Raw genomic sequence first — 16,822 nt, forward strand, 5'->3', positions numbered from 1 at the left:
ACAGTAGTTAAGTCATTCTCGAGCTTTCTCTTCTCCAAACCAAACAATCTCAGCCTCTGTAACCTTTCTTGGCAAATTCTAAGGCCCATATGTTGCGGAAAAGCAAAACAAAGCCATCTGACGGGGAAGGCCTCCTATCTCCAGCCCAGACTCCGGGCTTTGAATCTCGGCCCGCCCTCGGGTCTTTATCACCGGGAAACGCAGCGGCTTGCAGGGCCCGAGCCCGGAGGCCAGGTGCCCCCTGGAGCCGCGTTTGCATTTCTCCCGCGCCCTCGGGCCCGCTGCAGGGTGTGTGTGGGGCGGCACCCGGGAGCCCGGGCCCCCTGGGGGCGGGGGCGGGGGGAGCCTAGAGCCTCCCCAGAGCCAGGCAGCCTGCCGGGACGACTGCCCTTTGACCCTGCAGAAGCCGGTAAGACCGGTTCCCCGGGAACTGGCCCGGAGGCTGGAAACCTTACCCTTAAGCCAGCGGGGGGCAGGGGGGCACTTCCTGCTGCTTCGGAGGCACTGGAGGCCGCCCCTGCGGAGTGCCCTCAGCGGGGCCCCCTGGTCACACTCACATTCCTCTGTCGTGGTTTTCCCCTGGGTACCTTTCCCGCCTGTCCACGGGGTGGTCTCCTGAGACCCAAGGACGGTGTCCTCTCTGTCCTCTATTACCTGCCCCGGTCAGCCACCCCCCACCTCCACCCAGCCTCTGCCACCTCCTCAGCCATTGTCCTTCTTTTGGTCTCCAGGGCGCTTTTCTTCCCTCAAAGGCCAGTGTTTGCAGTTCGGACGGGCTCTTAGGATAGGGAGTCACATTACAGGTTCCTACTGTCACTTAAGCAAATTCGACACACTTTTGCTCTGCTGCCAGCAGCAGGTGCGTCTTTCAGGAGACCTAGTATTGGCCACTGTAGTTCCCAAGTACCAAATCTGCACCTGCGAGCAAAGAGGAAACACCTTTCCTACCTAACACTGGAGAAAAGACGGGTGGTGTGGACTTTCCAGCAGCAAGAAAGTTTGTCTCAAATGTGGTTGCCTCCGTTAAGGTTTTTAGAAGTTTGGCTACATGAGAAATGGGCCTTGGATGACTTTAGAACTTAAGGCTTCAGGCAGAGGTGCCTCCACTGTGTGGCTCTTAGCTAAATCTCCACCACTGGATGGTAAGCTCCAGGCAGCTCCACCTTGGCTTCCTTCTTCTTGTATCCCCAGCACTCAGGACCGTGCCTGGCACTTCAGTCACCTTCGTAAGTGTTTTTTTACTTTGTTGCAATATTTGAATTAAATCATTAGCCCCACTTGGATATTTTTGGAGTGTCTAGTTTGAATACTACATTATGGGTGGTAAGGGGCAGGGATTCAACAGGACACCAGAAATCACACCTGCCTTCCCTAAAGTGTTTATAAAGCCATGAGAAACACAAGACATAGAAACGTGGAATGTATATAAAATAGAAAATGATGTACCCCGACCGTGCCAAAGATATTTTCACCAAAGCGAAGATCCTCTTGCCAAACTCCTGTGTATTCTAAAGCAGCTTTTCCTAAAGCATATTCCTCAGGATGCTAGTTACTCTGGGTGTTAATGTGAAAAAAAATTGGTGGTCAGATGAATTCAAGACCAGAATAGGCATATTTCTTCAAAGAAAGAAACTCGATCCTTACTTCACATCATATAAAAGTTCACTCAAAAGTAGATCATAGACATAAATGTAAGAGCTAATGCCATAAAACTCCTAGAAGGAAAGACAAGAGAAAAACTCAGTGACTTTGTTTTTGGTACAAATTTGTTACATTCAACAAATAAAGCACAAATCACAAAAATAATTTATTAACTGGATCTCATCAAAATAAAGAAACTTGTGCTTTTCAAAAGACATTTGTGAAAATGAAAAGGAAAGCCATGGACTGTGAGAAAATATTTGCAAAACATACATATGACAAAGGATTTATATCTAGAATATTAAACAGAAGTTATTTATAAGAAGGCAAACAAGAAGACATACTTTTTTAAAAGGGCGAAAGAGTTGAACAGATACTTTACCAAAGAATGTATAGGACTGGCAAATAAGCACTTGAAGTCACTATCATTAGTCAGTAGGGAAATGCAAATTACAACCACAATGAGATACCACTGAACACCCACTAGAGTGGATAAAATGAAAAAGACTGACCATACCAAGCGTTTGCAAGGGTGTGAAGCTACTGGAACACTCATTCACTGCTAGTGGGAATGGAAAATAGTATGACCACTTTGAAGAGCGTTTTTGTCAGTTTTTTTTAAAACAGTTAAAAATATATCTACCATATGACTTAGCCATTCCACTCCAGTTATTTACACTCCACACACACACACAAATGAAAGCATATACTCACAGAAATACTTCATGATAGTTTTATTTGAAATTGTCGGAAACAAGAAACAACCCAAATGAACTCCAGTAGATGAATGGATTGGCAAATTGTGACATATAAATACAAATGAATGATACTCAACAATAAAAAGGAAGAAACTATTGTTGCACATAGAAGCATGATGGAATCTCAAAATAATTATGCTGAATAAAAGAAGACAGGCAAAAAAGTACACACATACTATGATTCTAGTGGCATAAAATTCTAAAAAATACAAATAATTTATAGTAACAGAAAGCAGATTGGTGATTGCTTGTCCAGGGCAGAGGGTTGTAGAGCTGGAGAGAGGAACTACAAAGTGGCAGAAGGAAACTTTTAGGGGTGATGTATATGTTCATTATCTTAATTGTGATGATAGTCTCAGAGATGTATAAATATGTCAAAACTTCTAAATATACAATTTAATTATGTAAAGTTTATTATATGGCAATTACACTTTGATAAAGCTGTCACAAAAGAAAGAATGCTTATCTTCTGGAGATATACACTGAATGTTTTACAAACAAAATTATCTAAAGACTGAAATTTGCTTCAAGATAATACAGGAGTAGGTTGTGAAGTGGGTGGTGACATCAATACAAGGGTGATACAAAAGATGGGCCACCGGTTGACAAATGTTGAGCCTAGGTTCATTTTCATGTAGGTTTGAAATACTATACTGAAGAATACACCTGCTAGAAACTGTGACTTGAACTCTAAGAATGTGGTACAGCGTACTGTCACATTTCTTTCTTCAGAGCTAGCGAGGGACCTGGTTATCTTTTTTTTTTTTTTTTTTTAAGTAAGCCCTTAACATGGGGTTTGAACTCAGGACCCCAAGATACAAGAGTCACATGCTCTACTGACTAAATCAGCTACCTGCCCCGAGACCTGGTTATACTGAACAGAAACCTCAGTAGGTTTTATTTTGTTCCATAAAACTATGTATAGGTGGGATGCCTGGGTGGGTCAGTGGTTGAACCTCTGCCTTCGGCTCAGGGTGTGATCCCAGGGTCCTGGGATCGAGCTCCACCTCTGGCTCCCCGCAGGGAACCTGCTTCTGTCTCTCTCTGTGTGTCTCTCATGAATAAAAAAATAAAATCTAAAAAAAAAAAAAAAATACATGTATAGGTGATACAGTTCACATGAATTGATTAAAATTGATATGAAACAGAATTAATAATAATACAGGTCTTTTGGCAGGCTGAATTTTCTCAAAGAAGGAATGCTTGGCAGGGGTTGAGAAGACATCCTTAACAAGGAGAGCTTGAGGTTGCCTCAAGGCTGCCCTTGCACAATGCTTTATGGATTGATATAGTACATGTGCATCAAAGTAGTGAAATAATTGAGAGATGTGGACTAGGAATTAGAAGGCGAACCCTGAAGGCCTCCTCAGTACCCAGCTCCCTAAGAATGAGCATCATTATCCCACACCACCATAATCCTGCAGCATTAACACTGCAGCCCACAGTGTATGGAAATTTCCAAGCCTGCTAACAATTAAGACAGTTCCCCTCAAAATGAAAAGGTCTCTTTGTGAAATTTTCTTGAATGTCTAGTGTGTGAATGTGTAGTGAACTCTTCTACATTAAATTCTCAGAGGATTTTATTATCTGTGAGATTTGATAACTTACAGTTGAGTGGAGGCATCACTCCACTCGATGAATACTCGATGAGCATTCAGACAGGTGAGTGGGGACATAAGCATACTACTGTGGAGGTACTAGAGGTCAAGAGAGTAGCCAAAGATGTTGGTCAGAAAAGGTATATGGGTCACTTGACGCTGAAACTCATAGAGTTTGTTCATATGGACCAGGCATCCTGTTTAAGGCCTTTTTAATTTTAAATTTCATTTATAGTGTTTGAAGAGATAATGCAATCTGATGGCATCAGCAAAAATCCTGCAGTAAGGACCTTTGAAAATTCTATTCTCTTATAAAGCAATAATAAAACTGATTTTAAAAAAAAAGTTAGAATCAGCTTTTTCAGAACTCTGGAAATTAACCAAAGGCTTGCAGCCATCCAGAGAATGTTTATTCAAGCAAAGCAGTTGTATTTCACTAAGAACAGTGAGCTTTGTGGCATTTTAACTCTCCCCATGCCCATCACCCTCTCTCTAACTACATAGTAGCATTGAAAACCAACTGCTTCCAATCATGGAAAAAACCAATCTGGTGGTTCTCTGGAAGACCCCACTTGAAAATCTGTCATTTAATCTGACTTGAAGTTTGCTCAGTGTGAAAAGCCATTTCCTCTAGTGCATTTGTTAAAAACATTTAGAGGCAATTGTTTAACTTCACAGATACTTGAGGCCAGGGATAACAGTTGAGGCAAACAATAAACTAATCCAAAAATTTAAAGTAAAAACTGGGAAATGAGATGTGCCTAGGGGGTTCTGAGAAGCTCTGACATATTCTGGGGGAATCTCAAAGGCCGTGAGGATGAGTAATACTTTGCATATAAACAGGGCTGTGTGTATACTCAGAAAAAAATCAAGAGGGCACTAACCTCTCACCTCTGGCTATCTTGGTACTCAGCACAAGCAGAGGCCAGAGTAGAATTGTCAACTGTTTGGCTGACTTGCTTACAGAACTCTCAGCAAAGACTGGGAGACTTATTGGTTCTAGACCTTTAAGGAAATCTCTGTCCAATCCTTAGCAGACCATTAAGCTAACGAAGCCAGAAACTTTAGTACCTATACAATACTAAGACTACAGACTTTACAGAATTACATCAGAAAAGTCACTGGAGGGCAGCTGGGGGGCTCAGCGGTTTGCGCTGTCTTCAGCCCAGGGCATGATCCTGGAGACCTGGGATCGAGTCCCATGTCAGGCTCCCTGCATGGAGCCTGCTTCTCTCTCTGCCTCTCTCTCTTTCTCTGTGTCTCTCATGAATGAATAAATACAATCTTAAGAAAAAAGAAAAAAGAAAACTAAAGTCACTGGACAAAGAGTAACAAATCCTGGGGAGTGAAAGGGAGAAAATGATTTCCAGAATTGTCATCTTGTATTATTTAAAATGTTTCTTGTTTGATTAAAAAAATTGTAGGACATGCAAAGAAATTTAAAAGTATGATCCATACAAAGGAAAACAAAAGTAATCAATGGAAATCAATAGAAACTGTCCCTGAGGAAACTCAGGCTTAGGACTTACTAGAAAAAATCTTAAACTTACTTCAAAGAGCTAAAGGGAGCCATGTCTAAAGAACTAAATGAAAACATGAGAATTATGTCTCACTTAACAGAGAATATCAGTAAAGAGATGGAAATATAAAAAAGAATTAAAAAATTCTGGAGTTGAAAAGTACAGTTAAGTGAAATGAAAAATTTACTAAAAGGGCTCAGCAGCAGATATGACTCGGTGCAAAAAAGAATCAGAATCAGCAAATTTGAGGGAGGTCAATTGAGATTATCCATGCTAAAAAAACAGAAAGAAAAAAAATGAAAAAAAATAAGCAGAGCTTGAGAGACATGTGGGACCGTTAAGCATATTAAAATACACATAATGGGGAGTCCCAGAAAGATCAGAGAAAGAGAAAGGGGCAAAAAAAAAAAAAAGAGTTGAAGAAATAACATTGTAAACTTCTTTAAAAATATTTATTTATCTATCTATTATTATTTATTTATTTATTTATTTGAGAGAGAGAGAGAGAGGGAAGGAGTGAATGTGTGAATGGGTGTGGGGCAGAAGGAAAGGGAGAGAGAAACTTTAGCAGACTCCATGCTGAGCACAGAGCCCCACATGGGGCTCAGTCCCACAACCATGAGATCATGACCTGAGCTGAAACCAAGAGTTGGATACTCAACTGACTGAACCACCCAGGTGCCCCAATGTTGTAAACTTAAGTTTTGTCAAAAACATTACACAACACACCCAAGAAATTCACCCATGAATTCTAAGGATACACCAAAGAAGATAATAATGGAGGCATAAAGGAACAAGATAGACATAAGACATATAGAGAACAAATAGCAAAATAGTAGTAGTAAACCCTATAACTTGAGCAAGCATTTCAACTGATAGAGAATGGCAGGCCAGATTTAAAAAATAACATGATCCAACTGTATGCTATCTACAAGAGACACAACCTAAGTTGAAAGACACAAAGAGGTTGAAAGTAAAGAATGGAAAAAAGATATCATGCAAACAGTAATCAAAAGAGAGCTGAATGGCTATTTGAATATCAGATAAAATAGGCTCTAGGATAAGAATTATTAATAGAGACAAAAAGGACAGTTTATAATGATAAAAAGGTCAATCTTTCAAGAAGATATAAATATAATATGCATCTAACAATATAAACATATATGCACCTAACAATATAGCCCCAAAATACTGAGGCAAAAACTGGCAGAAATGGAAAAATAGACAATTCATCAATTAAAGTTGGAGTCTTCAATAACTCACTTTTAATAATAGAACAACTAGGCAGTTGACCAGCAAGGAAACAGAACACTTGAACACAATAAACCAACTAGATCTAGCAGACATCTATAGAAAACTCCACCCAACAACAACAACTGAACATACAGTCTTCTCTAGTACACAGGAAACATTCTCCAGGATGGATCATATGTGAGATCATAAAACATCTCAGTAAATTTACAAGGATTGAAATCACTAAGGTATCTTCACTGCTCATAATAGAATGAAACATGAAATCAATAACAGAAGGAAATCTGGAAACTTCACAAAATAGGAAAATTAAACAAGACACTTGAAAATAACCAATGTGTCAAAAAAAGAAATAATGAGGAGAAATGCAAACTACTTTGAGATAAATGAGAGTCAAAGCATACCAAAACTTATGGGATGCAGCAAAAGCAGTGCCTAGAGGTAAATTAGTACCTGTGACACTTATATTAAAACAAAACAAAACAAAACAAAACAAAAAAACAAAACAAAACAAAAACAAAGAAACTTCCAAATCAGTAATCTTCTGTAAGAAGCTAAAAAAAAGAAAATCAAACCCAAAGCAAGCAGAAGGAAGGAAACACTAAAGATTAAAGGAAAAAAAAAAAAGAAAGAAAGAAAGGTTAGGAAATCAATAAAGAAAATCATAGAAACAAAAGTTAGTTCTTTGAAAAGATCATGAAAACTGACAAACCTTATCTGTATCGACCAAGAAAAAAAGAGAGAGAAAAAAGAAAAAAAAGAGAGTACTCAAATTACTAAATCAGGAATAAAAGAAGGGACATTACAGCCAATCCTAAAGAAACAAAATCAAGTGTAAAGAAATATTGTGAACAAATCTACATCATCAAATTAGATAACATAGATGCAATGGGCTAATTCCTAGAAAGACATAAACTACCAAAACTGGTTTTAGAATATCAACTTATATTGTCTATCTCAAGTAGAGAGATTTAATTAGAAATCAAAAAATTTCCCACAAGAAAAAACTCAAGACCAGATGGCTTTATTGGTGAGTTCCACCATATGTTTAAAGAAGAAAAGATGCAAGTCCTTGACAAACTACTCCAAAAGATGAAAGATGTAAGAACACTACCCAAATCATTCTTACACCAATATTACTTTTTTTTTTTTTTTTATGACAGTCACACAGAGAGAGAGAGAGAGGCAGAGACACAGGCAGAGGGAGAAGCAGGCTCCATGCACCGGGAGCCCGACGTGGGACCCGATCCCGGGTCTCCAGGATCACGCCCTGGGCCAAAGGCAGGCGCCAAACCGCTGCGCCACGCAGGAATCCCCCAATATTACTTTGATACCAAAATCAGGCAAGACATCTGTAAAAACCTATAGACCAATATCTCTGTGAATACCAATGCAAAAGACCTCAATAAAATACTAGCAAACTGAATCCAACAACAAATAAAAATGATTTATCCAAAGAGGACCAAGTCAGATTTATCCCAGAAATGCAAGATTGGTTAAGTATACATAAGCTTATCACTATAAGACACTATATTAATATAATAAATAAAGGACAAAAACCACACGATCTTCTCAAACACACAGAAAACATTGGTTAATATCCAACTTCCTTTCATGACAAAAACACTCAACAAACTAGGAATAGATGGGCATTCTCTAAACTGATAAAAGACACCTACAGATTAAATACAATCCCTACTGAAGTTCAGCTGACTCTTTGGAGAAATGGACAAGCTGACCCTAAAATTCAAATGAAAACATAAGGAACTCAGAATAGCCAAGATAATCTTTAAAAGAACAAAGGTAAAGGATTTGTACTTGCTGATTTGAAAACTTACTACAAAACTACCATAATCAAGAATATGTAGTACCAGCATAAGGATAGATGTATCAATCAATGAAATTGAATTGATAGTCTAGAAATAAACCCATATATTCATGGTCAGTTGATATTCAAGAAGAATTCAAAAACAATTGGGAAAAAAAAAAAACACAATTGGGAAAAGAATAGCTTTTTTAACAAATGACGCTGAGACAACTGGATATCCATATGGAGAAAAATGAATTTACACCTCATCCTTGGACCATACACAAAAATTACCTCCAAATGTATCAAAGACCTAATGTAAAGACTAAAACTATAAAACATTTATTTATTTATTTATTTATGAGAGACACAGAGAGGCAGAGGGAAGAGAAACAGACTCCATGAAAGGAGCCTGATAGGAGACTTGATCCCAGGAATCTGGGATCATGCCCTGAGCCAAAGGCAGATGTTCAACTGCTGAACCACCCAGGCATCCCACTATAAAACTTTTAGAAGCAAATATAAGTGTTAGTCTTTTTGACCTTGAATTAGGCAATGATTTCTTAGATATGACACCAAAAGCATAAGCAACTAAAGGAAAAAATAGATAAATTTAACTTCATAAAAACTAAAGACTTTAGTGCTTCAAAGAACACTACTATCAAGAGAGTAAAAAGCAAACTCACAGAATGGGAAAAATATTTGCAAAAATCATTTACAAATTATTTGAATACATAATGTGTCTAGCATCCAGAATATATAAAGAATTATTATAACTTAACAATAAAAAGATAATTATCCCAATTTAAAAAGTGGAGGAGGGATCTGAGTAGACATTTCTCCCAAGAAGATATACAAAAAACAAATGAAAAGATTCTTAATATCATTATTATTACATAAATGCAAGTCAAAACCACAATGAAATGTCATGTCATATCCACTAGGACAATTAAAAGAGACATAAACACAAGTGTTGTTGAGGTACAGGGAGAGGATTCTTCAGTAAATCAGTGGAAAATGTAAAATGAGCGCAGCCACTTTACAAAAGAGTTTGACAGTTCTTCAAAACTATAGAGTGACGATGTGACCTAGTGTTTTCATTCCTATATATATATATCTAAAATAAGTGAAAACATATTTACACAAAAACTTGTACATGAATGTTGATAGCAACAGTATTTATAATAGCCAAAAGGTCAAAACAACCCTAATGTCCATCAACTAACTGATAAACGCAATGTGATATATCCATATAATGGAGTATTACTCAATCGTAAAGAGGGGTGAAGTTCTAATGTCTATTACTAAAACAAGTTTGAAATTGGGGACGCCTGGGTGGCTCAGTTGTTGAGCGTCGTCTATCTTCAGCTCAGGGCATGATCCTGGAGTCCCTGCTTCAAATCCCACACCAGGCTCCCTGCATGGAGCCTCCTTCTTCCTCTGCCTATATCTCTGCCTGTCTTTCTGTGTCTCTCATGATTAGATAAATCTTAAAAAAAAAAAAAAAAAACAGGGATGAAATTGAAAAAACTTATGCTAAGTGAAAGAAGCCCGTCTCAAGAGGTCACATTCATATGAAATACCTAGAGGCAGAAAGTAGATTCCTAGTTGTCAGGGGCTGGAAGAGAGGGAATGGGGAGTGGTTGCTAATAGGTACTGATTTTCTTTTTGTGGATTATGTACATGTTCCAGAATTAGGTAGTGGTGATGATTGCGCAACCTTAGGAATTTAAAAGCTATTGAATTGTATATTTTATTATTTTTTTTTAAAAAAGATTTTATTTATTTAATTCATGAGAGACACAGAGAGAGGAAGAGGCAGAGACACAGGCAGAGGGAGAAGCAGGCTCCATGCAGGGAGCCCAACGTGGGACTTGATGTTGGGTCTCCAGGATCACGCCCTGGGCTGAAGGCAGCGCTAAACCTGGTGAGCCACCGGGTTGCCCTGAATTGTACATTTTAAAGGGGTGAATGCTATAGTATGTGTATCTTCATCTTCTAAAAAAGATAATGCAGCCTAATGGTTCACAATTCAAAAGACACAAAAGTCAGCAATGAAAAGTCTTCCTTCTTCCTCTGAGAGCAGCTGCCCATCACCCCTGCAGCCCTTTGGACATATGTGCTCATCAAGGAGAAAGTTTTTTGTTGTTTGAGATGTAGTTCTATGCACTTATTTTCCCTTTTTTATCCTCTGCACACTGCTTTGAATTTTGCTTTTTTCTTAGGCATGTGTTCTTGACTACAATCTATGAGCCCCTTTTATATTATACATTCTGGAACAATTTACTGCAGATTAACACACCCTACAGATTAACATGAGGTAGCTGTCTATAATAAGTATTAGCATGAGGATATTTAATTGTATTATATCATCATCAGTAAGCAGTCTTTATCAAGTCCAATCCAGATCAAGGCACTGGAATTAAATTGAGTCTCATCTGAGCTCGGGGAATCTGGGTCTTGGCCAAAGCACCCCAGTATCTGCCTGGGATTTTGTTTTTAGAAGAGTTTGTGGTTATATGATTCCTGGTGAAGATACACACATACAGGTGAGCCTTCACTCTTCTGAACATTTTTGTTCCTGAAGATGCTTGAGAGAACTGCTTAAATTGAGTCAGGTAGGTAAAGAGATGGTCTGACCTGCCCTGGGCCACAGTCAACAAAGACCAAATACACAGCCAAGGACCACATTTGGAAACCCCCTCCTGGGGCGCTGCCAAGCCTGGGCTGTGTGTGGTTACCTGTGGCCCTGCACAGAAGCCCACAGACCCCAGAGCTTATGAGTTAAAGCAGCAAGTTCCAGAACAAGCCCCCTGCTGCTCTCATTAAGATTAGATGGCTCATTTTGTGCTGGACTCCTTAAAATCTTTTAGAATCGAGGTCTTAGGGTCAGTTTTTGTTCATTTGTTCATCTGTATGATAGAAATTTCTGTATAAAAACCACTGACCAGGGAGCTTCAGCTGGTCCATTTCTCTTCTCTGACTCTTGCTGCCCTTTTTCCTGTTGGTGCTTCTAAATGAAGGGCCCCAGAATGTCTCATTCTCTGGTTATGAAGTTAGTAGGACATGTATCCCAAGTGGTGTTCTCATCAGGCTTTCAAGTCATTTCCTGGTGATGGTCCCTCTGCCCTAACACCATGGGTGCCAGCAGCATGCCATCTTGCTGGCCCCTCTTCCAGGTAGAGTGACTAAGCCCTGCAGGAGAGGAATGCAGGGCTTCCTCCCATGCCTGGATAAGGGGCCATGGAAGGGGGTGGAGTCAAATATGCTGTGGGGTTTAAAAGCTGGAGAGACAGAATCAAGGGCAGAGGCTCTGGATATGAATAACCCTAGCCCACACGTTGTAGAGAGGATTAATGAAATAATGCAGTCATGCACCAAATGTGTTTAGAACAGCTGCTACTCAAGAAGTGTTGGCCTTGGCAATGAGAACATGGAGCAAAACAGCTGTCTACAGAAGAGAAGGCCCATCGAGGAAACTATTTTGCAGAAACCACAGAGGCCATCTGGCCTCGGATTAAGAGCTTTGTGAGGGTCTGGGGCAACTATTAGAGGGAACGCAATAAGGAATACACTGGGAGGAAATCAATTGCTTGGCAGCTGCAAGAAGGACCCACCTGAGGGATGCCTGGGTGGCTCAGCAGTTGAGCATCTGCCTTTGGCTCAGGGCATGATCCTGGGGTCCCAAGATCAAGTGCCGCATCAGGCTCCCTACATGGAGCCTGCTTCTCCCTCTGCCTGTGTCTCTGCCTCTGTGTCTCTGTGTCTCTCATGAGTAAATAAATAAAATCTTTAAAAAAAAAAAAAAAAGAAGAAGAAGAAGGGCCCACCTGAGGTAGAGAATCATGGTGGAGTGAACACTGCCTCTTGTCAAGTGATTTTCAGAACTCAAGTGTTGTATTACCTTTGTTGTACCATTGTTGTATTGACTGACTCATAATAAGATCACTGGAAAAATATTTGTAAATGCTGAGTTTTCTATCTGACACAAAATAAGCACTCAATAAATGGTGGTGGTGGAGGTGGAGGTGATGTTTCAGGAAAGACTCTAGAGACTCTAGGACAGACTCACATTTGTTGAGCAGTTGTTATGAGGAGCTCACTTGGGTGTAAACCAGGGCAGGGCACCTCGACCTCCGAGGGAGAAAAGCTACTCTATATAAGAGAGTAGGAACTTCATTTTCCTGGGTGAAGATAGGGATTCCAGAAGGAGGAGAGTAAGGGATAAGGTCTTAAAAAAAGAGAAAGAATTTTCGGAAAAAAGAAATCTATCCAGTAGGTAATTTGTTTTTTTTTTTTTTTTTTTTTTTTTAATTTATGATAGTCACAGAGAGAGAGAGAGAGGCAGAAACACAGGCAGAGGGAGAAGCAGGCTCCATGCACCGGGAGCCTGATGTGGGATTCGATCCCAGGTCTCCAGGATTGCGCCCCGGGCCAAAGGCAGGCGCCAAACCGCTGCGCCACCCAGGGATCCCGGTAATTTGTTTTGGCTTTGAAGTGTGAGGTTAACCTTTCTCTTGGGCTCCTCAACATCATCTGTAAAGTCTATGCTTTCCTCCACAGGTTTTGGAAAAGTTATCACCAGAGTCTCAAAGAGAGTTTGAGTCCTGTGCTGAGTTAGGCATATGATTAAAAATAGACTAAGCCCATGGTGGCAGGATCCAGAAGACAGAGAACTGGTGATATCTGGCATATACTGTCACTGCCATGATCACAGTGAATCCAGAAAAGGGGCCAGTGTTGGGGACAGGAGAAGCAGATGACAGCTAAGAGCATGATCTGAGGGGAGTGAAAGAACTCTGACTGTACATTCCTTAAACCAGCCCCTGAAGGAATCATAGCAGGGAGAAGAAAGATGGTTTAAACTTCAAAGGAAGCAAAGGGTCATGAGGTACAAGTTAAGCCAGCGTGGAGTGTCTTGAGCCATACAGCAGCAGACGGCACACTCTGCCCACATGGTGGTTTGGTTGATTGTGCCTGAGAGTCTTGGGTCTGGATTGGATGCCCTTAGATCTGGGTCGGGAGGCACTACACGTGTGCAGTTTGCACTTCTTTCTTGTGGGGGTCTCAGAGAAGGCCAGATTCCTTGAGTCCTACTGGCTGACATATTCCTTGTACCCTAATGACATGGGTGAGTTGGCTCTAGTTGTTCCTCAACTAGTTAGTTCCTCTAGCAGAACATAAACAATTTGGAAAGAGAGGATGGAGCTGGCAAGGCCCGCTTATTCAGTGGTTTGACACTATACCTGAATTTCCAAATTGGAAATACATGACCCCGTTCACCAATCGACAAACATAAATGCATAGTTTTTAGTTCCACACACTGAAAACTATCTGAGATGCCTGGGATATGACTGTTCTCTTTCCCTTTACCTCCTTGCAATTGCCCTCAATACTGAGGCCAATTTATACTTTACTTGCCCTGAACATTAACTTTAATGATTTGGCTTAGTCAAAACCCAACATCACACTAAATATACTTCTGTTGGTCTGAGGCTAGGTATATCAGAATGTGACCTTGTAATATGACTTTGTTATATCTCCCCATTCTGACCCTACTGTCTGGCCCATGAAGAGGAGAAGCTGGTGGCTATTATTTCTCAACAGGCACCATGACTTCATAACCTGAACCATATCCCATAAATCCGATCAATACATGTTTTTGTTGTTGTTGTTTTAGATTTTTTATTTATTATGATATGAGAGAGAGAGAGAGAGAGAGAGAGAGAGAGAGATGCAGGCTCCATGGAGGGAGCCCAATGTGGGACTCGATCCTGGGACTCCAGGATCATGCCTTGGGCCAAAGGCAGGCACTAAACCGCTGAACCACCCAGAGATCCCCAATACATGGTTTTAAATGATATTGCCTTTAACTTTGTTTTATCAAGGAGGCTATGAGATCTCTGACCCTAATCTTGTCTTTTTATTTGGGAAGTAGAGGCTGTGCTCTTTGTAAAAGGACTTGGATTATTCCTGGAGTAATCCAGATGGGGTTTTTACGTTTAAGCTTATTTAAATGGTGGCAACTTCTCTTCCTGCACAGAGTATTTTTATATACTTTTTAAGATTTAAATTGAGGACTAAAGCTATAAATGCTTTTACTACGATTAATGTTTTAAAGATTAATGTTGGAGACGCCTGGGTGGCTTAGCGGTTGAGTGTCTGCCTTTGGCTCAGGGCCTGATCCTGGGGTCCTGGGGTCGAGTCCCACATTGAGCTCTCTGCATGGAGTCTGCTTCTCCCTCTGCCTATGTCTCTACTTATGTCTCTCATGAATAAATAAATAAAATCTGTAAAAAAAATAAAGATTAATGTTGTGTTTGTATGTATGAATGTACTGTACTCAGGCAGGTCCACTGATAACTTTTTTATTCTCCAGTCGATGTTTCTTGCTTCCAGGGATACAGAATGGCTATGGTGGGTAGTTTTATGTGTCAGCTTACTGGGGCTAAGGGTGCTCACAGAGCTGGTGAAACAGTCTCTCTGGGTGTGTCTGGGAGGCTGTCTCTGGAAGAGATCAGCATTTGAACTGGCAGATTGAGTAAAGACGATCACTCTTACATGGGTTGGGCTTCATCCAATCCATGAGGGCCTGTATTGAACAAGATGGTGGATGCAGGATGAATCCATTCTCTCTGCTTGAGCTGGGACGTCCATCTTCTGTCTGTTGGATATCACTGTTCCTGTTTTTCAGGCTTTCAGACTCAGACCAGACTTACACTATCACCCCACCACCCCCATGCCTGCAGACTCAGACAGAACCACACCACCTGCTCTCCTGGTTCTCCAGCTTGCAGATGGCAGACTGTGGGACTTCCCTGCCTCCATCACCGTGTGAACCCATTTCTGTAATTATAAATACATACATAGATATTCTTCCTATTGATTCTCTTTCCCTGGAGAACCCTGTCTAATACTGTGGCTCCCTTAGAAAGGGATACTGTCAAAAGTCAGCTTTCTCAGGGGCCTTTCCAGCTTTCAGGATAGCTTGGGGAATGGGAAAGATGGCTCTCACTGGACAATAGAGAAAAGGTCCAGTGCTTACCACATGATCACGTGGGGAACAGGTGCCTAAGTTTCAGTCTGATTTTTCTTTTTTTTTTTTTTCCAGGTAAAAGGAATGTTTATTTATTTAGCATTTATGGGCCTAATGCCTCCATAAATAAACCTGTACAGAGTTGGGAAGTAGGCCCACAAGAAATACAGGAGCGCAGAGAGCATGTATTAAGGCTCAGGGATCAGTACATGTCATCAGGCTCAGCATCCTCCCATCTCCAAGGGCACAAACAAAGCTGTGGGCCTCTCCATTGGAATGGATACAGCAGGATCCCTGCTGCAGGATATCCCAAAATGTGGGGGATCCATTGCAGGCTCAGCCTATGATCCAGGTCCAAAAGTTCCAGCCTTCTCTGCCACCTCCAGGGCTAACTCCAGGTTCTGGTCAAACAGCTCACACCTGATGGGCATTTCCAGGGAGTAGAATGGATTCTTGAGGGCAAAGTCTGAGTAGATCTCATAAATCTTTTGGAGAAGAGAATCTATTCCCGCTTGCCTAGGATTTGCCAGCACCGCAAACTTGATCCCTGTCAGTGTCTGGAAGCAGTGCAGTTTGCACGAGTCGGTCTCCAGCATCTCAGTGCCTGAGCTGCCCTGTTCTGGAGACAGCTGGGAACCGATTGCGAACAGCGAGTGGAACATAGAGGCCAACATAAGCTTCTCGTTGGAGGTGAGGCGAGGTCGGCCAAATCGAATAGACACCGGGTAGTTGGCAGGATTGCTCAAGTACCCCAGCACCTCTTTCCCATCAGCCGTGAACTTGCCGTTCCGTTCGCGTCCATGCCATTGATGGCCCCCACTGTGGCCCACCCAGATGCTGTCGTGCTGGCCGAAGGCAGCTAGGACACGCTCGTCATGCAGCTTGAGCAGCAGATCAAGAGGGTGACTGGAAGTTTTCTCAGCCTCGGCCCTTGGTGCGTAGCTGTCCAGCCAGTGGATCAGGCCGCCAGCTTTGTTCACCACATACACACTAAAAATTGCCATTGCGGCGGCCCAGACTGATTTTTCTAGAATCAAGGAGTGGAGGTGTGAGGCCAACTCCATTCTGGCTAGGGCTCCAAATTCTCTCTGTTTCATGGCCACGGGCCCAAGATCAAAAAGGAGGAGCACGTGAGGTTCAGGACAGTCCCTGTACCTCAGCTACCAGGAGCAGGGGCACCATCTGCACCCTCTTTGTCTGCATTGTTTAGC

General features: G+C 41.3%; 1 protein-coding gene across 4 annotated transcripts; it reads right to left on the reverse strand.

The window, feature by feature from the left end:
• Nucleotides 1–15,949: 15,949 nt before the first annotated feature.
• On the reverse strand, nt 15,950–16,615 carry LOC121492033 (trafficking protein particle complex subunit 4-like). Of its 4 annotated transcripts, none has more exons than XM_041757260.1 (2): nt 16,442–16,615; nt 15,950–16,168 (listed from the first exon to the last, which is right to left on the reverse strand). In XM_041757260.1, exons 1-2 carry the CDS (start codon nt 16,613–16,615, stop codon nt 15,953–15,955), a joined length of 390 nt encoding a protein of 129 aa, XP_041613194.1. In that variant the 3' UTR covers nt 15,950–15,952. The 4 variants fall into 4 exon arrangements, with proteins under 4 accessions (XP_041613194.1, XP_041613193.1, XP_041613192.1 ...); XM_041757259.1 differs by having other exon boundaries at nt 15,950–16,207; nt 16,370–16,615; XM_041757258.1 differs by having other exon boundaries at nt 15,950–16,046; nt 16,161–16,615.
• Nucleotides 16,616–16,822: the final 207 nt, after the last annotated feature.

The sequence above is a fragment of the Vulpes lagopus genome, chromosome 5 (genome assembly GCF_018345385.1).
Source record: "Vulpes lagopus strain Blue_001 chromosome 5, ASM1834538v1, whole genome shotgun sequence".
In the NCBI taxonomy this organism is placed as follows: Eukaryota; Metazoa; Chordata; class Mammalia; order Carnivora; family Canidae; genus Vulpes; species Vulpes lagopus.